The 12,735-nt window shown below is 43.2% G+C and overlaps 1 protein-coding gene across 4 annotated transcripts in view; it reads left to right on the forward strand.

The window, feature by feature from the left end:
• Positions 1-12,735, forward strand: part of OPCML (opioid binding protein/cell adhesion molecule like) — a 1,483,171-nt gene that overhangs the window by 1,454,396 nt on the left and 16,040 nt on the right. For 3 of the 4 annotated variants that reach the window (XM_045295297.1, XM_045295298.1, XM_030887036.2), the window contains 4 exons: positions 9,921-10,058; positions 10,432-10,552; positions 11,067-11,218; positions 12,077-12,103. In XM_045295297.1, coding sequence (XP_045151232.1) covers positions 9,921-10,058; positions 10,432-10,552; positions 11,067-11,218; positions 12,077-12,103 — 438 coding nt within the window. The remainder of the gene's footprint in view (positions 1-9,920; positions 10,059-10,431; positions 10,553-11,066; positions 11,219-12,076; positions 12,104-12,735) is intronic. The other variant, XM_004714207.2, reaches the window with a different exon arrangement.

Below are 12,735 nucleotides of genomic sequence, written 5' to 3' on the forward strand. Positions count from 1 at the left end.
GGAAACAGAATCAGCATGGGGTTTGTGGGATTCAAAACAATCAAACCAATAGGCATCAAGTACAACTTGAACAGATACTATCTGTGTTATACTAGATGCCTCCACTAGATGGATGATACAGGATTTCAAAGAAGTAGAATGTATAGTTCCTGTCCTCAGGGTGCTTTCCATGTGGAACAAAGGAATGGTTAAGATACGGGAAGTAGTCCCTGGGTGGCACCAAAGGTTGGTGGTTCACACCCACCCAGAAAGCAGGCCTGGCAATATGACTCTGAAAAAGCACAGCATTAGAAAGCTCACAAAACTAATTAGACGGGAGTGAAAAGCAACGGAATGACAACTAGCAGTGACATCTACAAGGAGAGCTATGGCATACAGCGCAAGACTCCGTTGTTGGGAGCCAAGCCCTGATCCAAATACTGGAAACTCCCCATGTACAAACCCAAGGGGGATCATGTGCTTTAAAACAAAAAAGTTATAATGTTGGAAGATGATGCCAGAGCTCTAAAAGAGAGAGAAAGAGCAGACTCCTAGTCCTCATGTTTCTAGAAAACAGAATCCCTTGCACCTTGTTCACTCTCTCTCTCAAGAGAGAGGGATAATCACTAAGATTATTTGGCAGGCATCCTTTGGACTGAGCTAATCAGCGACAAGAACATGATCTATAAATGAGGGTAGCACTGCTGCATCTCCACTGCCTTCTTGATTCCCGCCTTTTAAGGTCCAGTGGGTGCTCCTTACCCTTTAATCTCTGTTTAATTACCATGATTCCTCTTAGTTGCAGCTGTTGAGCTGAGCTGCTCAGTCCAGGACTCCCACTGCGCAAGCCCAGTTCTCTTTACTTAGCAGGGAAGAGGCAGGAAGTTCCACACTGACCTTGGCTTCCAAGCCCAGGTTGTTAGTCTGGCTTTATAGGAATAAAACTGATATTCTGATTTGTTTGTGGCTCATTTTATCTGATTATTCTCTATTGGCCAGAATCCTGGACAGAGAGGTGGTTAAGCCATGGGGTTTGGACACAAGTCCCTGAGGAACTTCTGACCAGCTCTCACTCACACTGCAGGCCTAGAGATCGTGAGGAGAGGACCTCATCAGAAAGAACGAGACCTTTTTGTTTCCGCTGCTCTTGTGTTTTTTCCAGACCTCTAGGTCAAGGTTTCTAGCTGACATGTGACCATCACAGCCGGCTTCCACTTCCAGGGTGAGAGCCCTGTTCCTTGATAGCTTGGATTACTACCTAGCCTTTGTGAGTAGGGGAGGGAATATTTACCGGGTGGACCAAAGATCCGAGTTGTGGCCACACGGGTTCGAAGGCATGTTCACAGCTCTTTGAGCATCTGATTCCACCTTTCCAAGTTTAGTCTGGACAAGGATCATATATGAATACAATGGACCCTCTTCAAGGGAAACTGTAAAACCTCTTATCTTGCTTTTACAGAAAACCCCATCATTGGACTAACATGAACTTCAGCTATTACCATGCTCTGGCTTTGATGCTAGTAGCTCCACTTGCTTCTTCATCCAAGTTCCTTCTCTGACACTTTCCTTCACCTTTATCCTCAGCCCCAACTTAGCCTTGTCTCAGCCTCCCTTTTCCTCTTTTGTGGATTTTATCGAAGATCACACACACGCACGCACGCACACGCACACGCACACACACCTACCTCCGGTTCATTTCTCCTATGCACACACCCTCAGGTATGTTCCCCTGTGAGTCACCTACTGACACAAAAGCTATGGCATTTCGAGTTTCCAGAGTGCTGGCAATTGATGTAGTACACTTAGAGGAACAGTAGGAGGCAGGGCCACCTAGAAGATGAACTTGGATCTTTGCGAGTGATCTGATAGGGCTGGCCTCAATATGAAGATCAACCTTGAGGAGGTGAGTCATCTTGCAGAAGATAGCAGCTCTGGGCGTCGTCCTTGGGGATATCTAGACAGGGATGAGAACCTGTACAAAAGAGAAAGCTACGTCTTTGACCCTCATGTGACTTCCCGCTCTGCGGTTGTGAAGGGCTGACTGAGGAAGTAGAAGGAAAACCAGCATGCTGGAAGGCCATCCAGAATGCAAGACATTGTTCTCCGTCTGTTCCTCCATGTCTCAGATGGAATAGACCCTGTTTGTGAATATTGCATGCAGGTTGCTTTCCGTTGCTGAGTTATGGAAGAATATGCATTCTCACAGAAGAATCCACTATGCCTCGCCCTCCATGAGCGCTGCTCAACCTACCCTCAAGCCTGCAGCTTGCACCTGAGGGGTCCCACAGAAGCCTGGCCAGGGGCCTCCCACATGCCCTGAGAAACAGCTCTATTTGCGCCCTGGCGGATCTCGATCTCCTCAGGCAATGAATCAAACGTAACTTCTGGAAGCACCCCTCTGTGGAAGCACCCATCCCGTGCCCTTGCATTCCTGCCAAGGCCTCTGACTCCACTTTCTGACTCCCACCCCTGTTACACCAGGGCACCTAAAAGCCTGGGGCAGGCTCATATCCCTTTGGCTATTGCCATCTCATCATAAAAGGCAAACATGGTACTTCTCTTTTCATATATTTTGCCAGAGAAGATGTTGTGGACATGCAGCCTATTTTTTTTAAACCCATCTGCGTATGTATGTCTTACAATCTTTCCAGAACTGCCAATGATCTTGCCTGATGTCCCCTGCCTTTCTTTTCATCCTGCTTATTCACACGGACACATTATTCCCCCTCTTTTCCTTGTTTTCCCTTCCTGTGTTTCTCCTCTCTCTTATCCTCTGGATCCATAGTCAGTGGTTTGACTCCCTGGCAAACAGGTTAGGCCATGTGGTACCTTCATCCCTTTCACTGTAGCACATGGTCAGCGTTGCATATGGTAACTGGGAGGGTAATGGAAGAGTTAAACCCTTCAATTTCCTAAGTCTCCCGGCAGTTAGTGACCTAGATTTATTCTGAATTAAAAATCTCACTCAGCACTCACAGTAGTTAAGAAAATGGCATCTGAGTTATCTTCACTGAGGCTGAAACAGATAGTTTAAAAATCTCATCAACCTATTGTGTTGTAATATTGAAAGATTCAATGAGCAAAATAGGGGGGAATTGCCGGAATCTTCAAAAACAGATGGAAGGAATGAATCACCATAACAAAAGTAATTGGTCAGACTTCAACCGCTTCAGGAGGTGGCATATGATCAAGCACTGGAATTGAATGAAGCCCACTGGAGACATTGGTGTTCAAGAAGGCTCGGAAGTGGACTGAATACCAATTGCGATGTTTTAATAAATAGTTGCAAGGCTGAAAGTGCTCACTCATCTATGCTAAAAAAGGGGGGAAAATCCTCTCCCCTAGATCAATAAGCAATAGCACAATAAATGGAGGAAAAGATAGAAATTCTGAAGAAATTCATTTTATTTAGATCCACATTCAACAGCCATGCAAGTAGCAGTCAAGAAATTAAATGCTATATTGCATTGGGAAATTTTGCTACAAAAAGATCCCTTTAGAGTGGCAAAGAGCAAAGATGTTACTTTGCCGTGTACCTGACCCAAACCATGGTGATTTTAACCAGTTCATAAGCCTGGAAAAAGCTGGACGACGAAAAAGGAAGCCTACAGGATGAATGCACTTGAAAGGTGATGTTGACCGTGTTGGCAAGGACTAAAGACTGCCAAAAGAATGAATAAATCTGTCTTGGAAGAAGTACCGCCAGCTTCTCCGAGGTAAGTGTGGCAGAGTGAAATTTCTTAACATGCCTCTTCTACCCAAGCCTCCTGAACTCCCACCAAATGATTGGGTGGAGCTATAAGAATAGGGTGTGTTGTAACACTAAGAAAAGGGATTTTTTCTTGCCACACCCCTGGCTATCAGTGGAGTGAGCCATCTCTGATGAGCAATCTTCGAAGCAGCAATGGAGAAGAGAAAAACACACACTTACAAGGTCTCTGTCTGAAGTGGCAGAGATCACCGGACCAGATGCACCAGAGACTCAGAGGAGCCATGCAGTGACTCTATATATCTTTTCCTTATTTGACCTGAGGCTGTACAACTAGAAGACAGAGTTACAGGCAGCTGACTTTATGGTCCAAAGAGGCTAAGGCCAAGGGGCTATGTGGCTAAGAGATTAAGAGCCAGAGGAAGACATGGCTACTCTGTGGCTGAGAGGCTGAGAAGTGGAGAGACTTGGCTGCTGAAAGGAGAGGCCAACAGCTATATCCTTTTCTCTTTTTTTTCATTATTTATTTATTTTTTAATCTAAATCATTTTATTGGGAGCTTGTACAACTTTTATTGCAATCCATATATACATCCATTGCGTCAAGCACATTTGTACATTTGTTGCCATCATTCTCAAATCATTCGCTTTCCACTTGGGCTCTTGGAATCAGCTCCTCATTTCTGTTCACTGATCCTGACTTGTGGTAACCTACTAACTTCCATAATAAACTCCCTTAATTCTGAGTATTGTCTGTGAGTTCTGTGTGGTCACAGCAACAGTTTGTCAAACCCAGCATAGGCGTAGAATGGTGTGGGTGGAATGGTTGGTATCCGAATATTCTGGTAAAGGATGGACCATAGAATCGTGTCTGACTCCTGCCTTGGGACAATCAGGAAGCCAGACAAGGTCAGATAGGGCCTTCCAATTGCTCTTTACTGCAGGAAGGATTAAGATGGTAGAACTTTATCTCATATACTTTGGACACGTTATCTGGAGATATCAGTCCCTGGAAAAAGACACCGTGCTTGGTACAGTGGAGGATCAGACAAAAGAAAACAAATAAAAAGAGACTCTCAAGAAGATGGATCAACACAATGGGCTCAAACATAGCAATGGTTGTGAGAACGGCTCAGCATCAGGCCACGTATCCTTCTATTGTCTGAGTCCCCATAGTCTCTCTAAGTCAGAACAAACTTGAAGACACTTAATGCGAGCTTGGTTCTTTGTTGTTAAGTAAACATGTGTTTGGGGGTAGATGCGGCGGCACTACTGGGTGAGAGTTGGACTGATAACACCATGATCATCTCTTCAAACCCACCAGCCACTTTGGTGGAAAAAGATGAGGCTGTCTGCTCCAATAATGGTTTCTAGCCTCAGAAAGGTTGGATCACTATGAGTCAGAATCCTTTGGATGACAGTGGGGTTTGGGGGTGGGGTGGGTGCTTTTAATAGATCATAAAAAGGCAATAGAAAAGTTTGCTTTAAGGTTCCTCATTTTCAACCTCAGTGTATTCTAGTCTACCGTTCCCAACATCCAAAGCTCGTGCGTCTTTTGAAGATGCAGCCAAATAGGGTCTCAGCTGGAAGAGCACTCACAGGAGCAGATTATCCAATAAGCGTGGTAAGCATGGGCTTACTTGTGTTTATGTACTAATCTTTAGGAAGCACTTACACACGTTTGTTTGTTTGTTTGTTTGTTTCCCACATCAACTATGTTTTCGCCACACCATTACAGATGAGTAAATAAGCACAAGTACGTGGAGGTTTACCTTGCTTCTTGGGGAAGCAATTAAAAACAAAACCAGTAAAACCTTTGATTCTGAAGGAAGATCCTACAGCGGTTGGAGAGAACCACACATAGAAGCAGCATCATTGATTCAGTGACTCAAATTCACCGCAGATGAAGCACAAGTAGGCCTGCGTGTGGAGTCGTCTCACAGCAGTAGTTGGCGACTTTTGTAGACACAGAGATTGTAGTACTTGTACGGTTCCTTAGAGCATTACTCCTGTGCAGGAGGAGGTGGAAACTACCTGCTACCTTAAAGATCGACGGTCTCATAAACCCTGTGGAAGCTTGTTCTGAGTGGGAATTGACTTATTGGTAGTGGATATTTTTTTTGGTGGTGGTGGGGGCAACCAATAACATCAGCATGAACTGGCCACTTGTTAGAAATATAGAGTCCCAGATCTATGCAGACTTACTGAATCAGAATCTATATATTTTAAGGATATTCAAAGAATTTATATGCAAATTAAAATCTGAGAAGCAACACTTTATAACAAAAACTTACAAAATACATCTTCTCAATGAGGTAGTATTGTCTTAATGATGCTTATTTTGCATGAAACACACTTCCTTCCTATTTTGCTGCACATAACGGTTCCACAAAAACAGCATTGCAGATCCAACCCCCCCCCACACACACACACAAAAGAAAAAAAAAAAACCAAACCCCACCTCACTGCCATTGAGAAGATTCCAATTCATAGTGATCCAATAGGACAAAGGCCCCTGTGGGTTTCCAAGGCTATACATTTCTATGGAAGCAGACAGCCTCATCTTTTCTCCCACAGAGTGACTGGTGGGTTTGAACCACAGACCTTATGATTAGCAGCCCAATTTTTAGCCCACCAGCCCACCAAAGCTCATGAGAATAAACTGACATGTTCCAGAGAGTGGTGGACATTCTGCTCCAAGAAGTGTCTCGAATCTACTGATAGAGTGTTAAGGACTGGGTAAACATCATTTCCCTGTCCGACACACTCTCCTCTCTTCTATGGAACAGTCTCTTCCAGCTTCATCTAACATGACTGCAATTCTGGCTGGTATGTCTGGACTCATCCAGCATGATCTAGAGCCTTCCTGCCCAGACTTCCTGCCAGGTCTCTGCATTGAGAATATTTGATTAAATGCAGTTGGGATTAATTACTGTCTCGAGTATGCCATAGGACATTTTGAAATAATAATTAAATCTTCGTTGTAGAAAGCCAGATTCATGCTCCTGCAATTATTTACAGAAAGGGAAGGTGAAACTGGAAGGCCATTTTGCTTGTAGAAGTTTATTACTATTTATTCCCTGAAAATATTCAGGTTGGTCCACGGACATAATGCCAACAAAAAACAATAGACTTTGAATTGACCCTAAATCATGATAACGTCATGCATGACAGAGGAGAACAGTGCTCCAGAGGGATTCAAGGATTGATTTTTCTTTCAAGGTGTGTTTGACTGGGTTCAACCCTTTGGGTTAGCGGTGAGTGGGTTAACAATTTGAATCACCCAGAGACATATAGTTTCAGTAACTAAAGCCATTTTTTATTTTATCATGCTTCTTAAAATACTTCATCACAAAAATCATCCTTTCCTAGCTCCCCCACAAACATTCCCCTTCTGTTCCACACCCATGGTGGACCATGGTTTGATGAGGGAAGCAGCCAGTGGACCAGACTGCTCTGACAGAACTGGGGGGAAAGTTATAATGAGCCTCTTTGGTTTGTTTGCTTGCTTGTTTGTTTTTTATCCTGTAAACCTCTTTGGCCAGAAGGCCCAGATCTTGAAAAGACATCCAGCCACAATGCGTCTGTAAGAAATGCAAATGTCTTCCCTTCTTCCTGTGTTGGTTGAGTTTTACTGGGGCCTGGCTTTTGAGGTAGAACCAACCATTTGTGTTTCAGGAGCATGCCTCTGTTCCCTTTGTTTGAACCAGAGGAGTGAACCACGTGCTGGGCTGAGGAAGGAGCCCTGGTGGAGTCCTGCTTACAGGCGGGGCTGCACTTCCAAACCCCCAGCTGCTCCAAGGGAGAAAGATGGGCAGACAGGGTTACAGTTTGGGGGGCTCTGTCCTTGAGGAGTTGGCATTGACCCGATAGCCGTGAGTTGTTTTTTACATTTATTGGACCAGAGTGTTGCTAGAAGATATAACCGTGGCTCACAGTGCCTGGCCCCATGAATTGCAAGAAAGCCATCCACTAGGTAGCTCTACAACATTGGTAGGAGCCAGTGCCTCATCTTGTGGGCTACTGACCCCACCTATTTTCTTTTAGCAAATGTTTATCAAACACCTCATGCAGAAGAGTCACCAAGCGCCTTTTCACTCATTCATTTCTCACTCCACATACACTTTGAAACAAAACCTGCATCTTTTGCATTAATCTATTTTAAAGAATGTAATGTTTTCTTTTTTTTAATTTAAAAAATGTAATAGTCATGTTAGAAATTAGAGAAAAAGTAAAATAAATTTTAATAATAAGTAGGGTTGCCCTGAGTTGGAATGGACTTGATAGGAGTGGAGTTTGATTTGTTTTTCTGTGTTTATTGCATTTAACCTAATATATCCCAAATATCATTTCAGTAGGTAGACAATATTTAAAATTATTCTGGAGCTATTTCATATTCTTTTGAAAACTATTAAGTCTTTGAAATCTGGTGTGTAGTTTACTCTGGCAGCACAATTCAATATGGCTGACCCACATTTCCAACTTGCTGTGTTTGAGGGCATTATTGCAGCCACAATGTCAACCCAGCTTTTGATGGTCTTTTAAATTCTATTTATTTGTTTGTTTGTTTATTTATTTTGAGGGTCTTCCTCATTTTCAATGGCTTTCTAGTTTTCCAAACATGACATCCTTTTCTCTCCTGATAACATATCCATCATGGGACAAAGTCGCCTCACTCTATCTCCTAAAGGGCAGTCTGGCTCTATTTCTTTTTTTTTTTTTTTTTTAAAACATTTTATTAGGGGCTCATACAACTGCTGTCGCAATCCATACACACATCAATTATGTAAAGCGCATTTGTACATCATTCTCAAAGCTTTTTCTTATATAAGTCACTTGTATTGTTAAAATAAAAATTATGGTTTTTTAAATACATTTTTTATTTTCATATTTTATACCATCCGCTGTCTCCCTTCACCTACGTTTCTGTTCGTCCCTCTGTGGGGGGTGGGGGTATTATACGTCAGTCACTGAGATCAGTTCCACCTTCCTCCCTCCACCTTCCCCGCCTACCTTCCTGGTATCCCTACTCTCATTATTGGTCCTGAGGGTTTTATCTGTCCTGGGTTCTGTGTGTAAAGAGCTCTTATCTGTACCCATGTACATCCTCTGGTCTAGCTGGATTTGTAAGGTATAACTGGGGTCACAATAGTGGGGGGAGGGGAGGGAGCATTAAAGAACTAGAGGAATGTTGTGTGTTTCGTCGGTGCTATACTGCACCCTGGCTGGTTCGTCCCTTCCTTGTGACAATTCTCAAAATTATGTTTCTTTTATAAGTATCTCTTGTATTAAAATAAAAATCATAGTAAGCCAATACTAGAAGTTGATTGAAGATTTAACATACAGATTCCAAGTTGGAGTACTATTTGAAGAGGAAGTCAACATTGTTCTGCAGCTGAGGAAACCACAAGGGTCCTATCGTGTTGCATTTTCATTGTTACGGAAAAAGAACCATATTGAAAATTAGTTTTAAAAAATTGTGGTCAGAAAACTTGTATATAGCATTGTCCGTAAAGACAATTAAAACAATTACTGATTTACTGTTAAGCAAGCTTCTATAATGACTTTTACCATCTTGTTTCTTGAAACTGATTGAATTCCTCACAAAAAGCACAAGGCCCAAGGCAAATGGTCTTACTAGTTTATTTATAGCACTGTTTGACTCAAACGTGAATTTTAGAAACATGTTTCTTTAAAAGGTTCAAAAATACCTGAGGTCAAAGCTCCTGGTGGGTCACTCAGAAATCTGAATTTCAGGGAAATGAAATAATAAGTCTTGGGTATCCAGAAAAGGCAGTTCTACATGCTAAAGAATTAAGATGTGATGCATCCTAAATAGGCTAAAGTCATTACATTTTTTCTTGTATTATTTATCATGACACATATTTTAAAAATCATCATTTAGTAATGTGCTAGATGTTTCAGAGGTACCCTCTCGGCTAGTCATAATAATATTCATATAAAAAAAGATTAGCCATATCCCCTTCACACTGAATGACCCAAACAAGTTAAAATGGCTTGGCCACAAAGCATCGATCTGGGGGGCAAGCAGAGAAGTTTTTCTTCAAATGCCAAGTCCTATGATCGAGATCTTATCTTATATATTTGACTGCTATTCCAGCTGCATTCGTATGGCTTGTCTTTTTCCTTCTCCGAAAGCTCTAGATGAGAAGATCACCTCGCCCTTGGTTCTACAGTTTCTTGATGCTCTGTGTCTGCGTCTCTCTCCCCAGGAGGCCAAGGCTTTGTGAGTGAGGATGAGTACCTGGAGATCTCTGACATCAAACGCGACCAGTCCGGGGACTACGAATGCAGCGCCTTGAATGATGTGGCTGCACCTGATGTGCGGAAAGTAAAAATCACTGTAAACTGTGAGTTGACCCACTGCCAGGGCGTTCCAGGGGGAAAGAAGGAGTAAGGATCAAAGGAACAAGCTGACATTGACCAAGCCATTTGCTGAGAGTCCCTAGTACCTGCTTACCGAATTTTTATCAAATTTCTTTTTCCTGTCGATTGCCCCATTGAATTTTTCTGTGATTTTCAGTGCTTTCAGCAAATGGGAATTATTAACTTCGAATTGGTTTGCAGCAGAATCTCCAAAAAGAAGCGGTTTTCCCAGAATAACTCACTGTTTAACTGGGAGGCAAGGGTGTCCCAAGAAATCAATTCACATCTCAGGAGGCTAAATGTGTTTTCCCGTTACCTCATGGAATAATCTTCATGTTTATTTATGTTTCCCCATAGATCCCCCCTATATCTCAAAAGCCAAGAACACTGGGGTCTCCGTTGGTCAGAAAGGCATCTTGAGCTGTGAAGCCTCGGCAGTGCCCATGGCTGAATTTCAGTGGTTCAAGGAAGACACCAGGTACTTTGAAGTGGAGCTTGGGCAGCTCGGAACAGAGATGGTGGGTCAGGCCCCACTGGAAAGGGGATGGAATTAAAGGGGAGCGAGAAGGCATAAAAGCAATACAAAAATGAATTACAACCTCCTTTGTAACAGTCTCCTTTTAGAACCATAAAGTGGGGTGGGGTGGGGTGGGGGTGGCTGAGTGTGGAGGGATTAGAGGAAGAAGCTGGGAAGTGGGCAAAATAAATGTACTTTGTTTCTGATTCCTAGACTAGTTAGAGACAGGATAGTCTGATGACCGGAGTCATTTGTCATTTGAGCATGGCCATCCTTGAACTGTCCTTCCTCACAGAGACGGTGGCATCTAGTGTTCGCGTTCAAGAGACTAGGTTGGTTAGAGGAAACGGCTTTTGTGAGGAGGAAGATCTTCCTGTATGCTTGATTCATGGCATCGTAAGCAATTTTAGCCACTCCGTCTGCTGTGTCGGTGAACTTCGTAAAACCAGAATAGCAATACCACGTCTGATTGCAGGTTAGCCACTGGTCCCGATGGCGTGAGAATTGAGAACAAAGGTCGCCTATCCACTCTGACTTTCTTCAATGTGTCAGAAAAGGATTATGGAAACTACACATGCGTAGCCGCAAACAAGCTTGGGAACACCAATGCCAGCATCTCATTGTATGGTGAGTGCCGGAAGCCTGAATGCAGTGGGCTCAGGCAGGTGGGGGAGTTTAAGGGTGACAAGCGGGAGGAAAAGCATAATCAGTTTGGCCTGTGTCCCTCCACACTGCTTTGGCCACCTTCCATGGCTCCTCTGCCATCTGTGGCAGAATGTGGGACAGTGGCGTTTATGAAGTAATCAGCATTGTCTGCTCTATTGAAAGATGTTTTACCCCCTACTACAGGAGTAAACAATATCCTAAGCAAGTTTTATGATGTTTGCTATAAAGAAGATAGAACCATGAGGTAGTTCAATTGTAATATGAGCTAAAAATCTGAACGAGTCCTTTATATGTGATTGTAAGATATCCTGTATAGTAAGACTATGACCTCGGGGCTATATTTATCACTTTGAACAAAGGCACATGCTACTCGGTGACCTTCATGGCATGTTCTTATGAAACAGAATACATGGAGCCCAAGGCTGGGGTCTCATCAAAGTGGCTGGTGCCTCCACAATTGTATCCTTCAAGCCTTCTCTGAAGGGCTCCTTCCATGTGGATGGAGAGGTCTTCCCCCTCACTCCATCTTCCCGGCGCTGTGCCCGTCGTCTTGTGCAACATCTCACACCCTGGGCCGTGGCCGGCTTGCTGTGGTAGTCTATGTGTGTGTGTTTCTGTTGATTTGCTGAGGTTTGCTTGGAGGGAGGTGACTGATGAGTAGGATGAAGAGGTACCCATTTTCCATGGGCATCTCAGCCCCCGATCAAGATGTCACCGTGGACGTTTGCTCAACCTTGTCCACCAACCATCTAAAATGTGTGATCTATGTTTTTTGTTTCCTCTCTGCATTGTGTGTGCATTGTGCTGTGTGTGTCTTAGAAATAAGCCCCTCATCAGCAGTGGCAGGTGGGTACAGCATGTTCCTTCCTTCCTCTGCCTGCCGGAATGCCTATGAGTTTGAATTGAAGTACACTTGGTCTTCTGAAAGATGGACTTGCCTGTTCCAACACTCTGCCTTATCCCCCCTTACAGGAGAGATTTTGAGGGGTTAGGACTGTATATTTTAAGTAACAAGCATGTAGGGTATGATGGTTTTGACATGTACACATGGGAACCATCATAGAACAGAATCGGTTTATGTCTCCAAAGCAGCACCGTTCCAGTTGGTCACTTTAAAGTGGGGAATGCTCTGCTCCTTTTCCATGCAGTAGCACTAAGAGGAGCTTAGCCCAGAGATCAAATGGATTATTTGCTGATTGTCTCCATGGAGACATCAACTGCGTATGTTTTATTCTTTTAACCTGAGGAAAAGAGGACTTGTGACAGTGTTATAAAAACTATTTTAAAATAGACATACATCTGAACATTATTTATAATACTAATATCTACCTCTTACTACATATTTACTGGTATCTAGGACCATTTTGTAACTTAGTTATTAATTCCATTGGGGTTAGACTACTAACCCCATTTTACAGATTAATCACAGCAGGAACAAAGAGGTTGAGTAGCACTCAGTGCCCACGGTTGATGAATAC

Source organism: Echinops telfairi, unplaced genomic scaffold, assembly GCF_000313985.2.
Source record: "Echinops telfairi isolate 266 unplaced genomic scaffold, ASM31398v2 ScPeMD7_5592;HRSCAF=6446, whole genome shotgun sequence".
Lineage (NCBI taxonomy): Eukaryota > Metazoa > Chordata > Mammalia > Afrosoricida > Tenrecidae > Echinops > Echinops telfairi.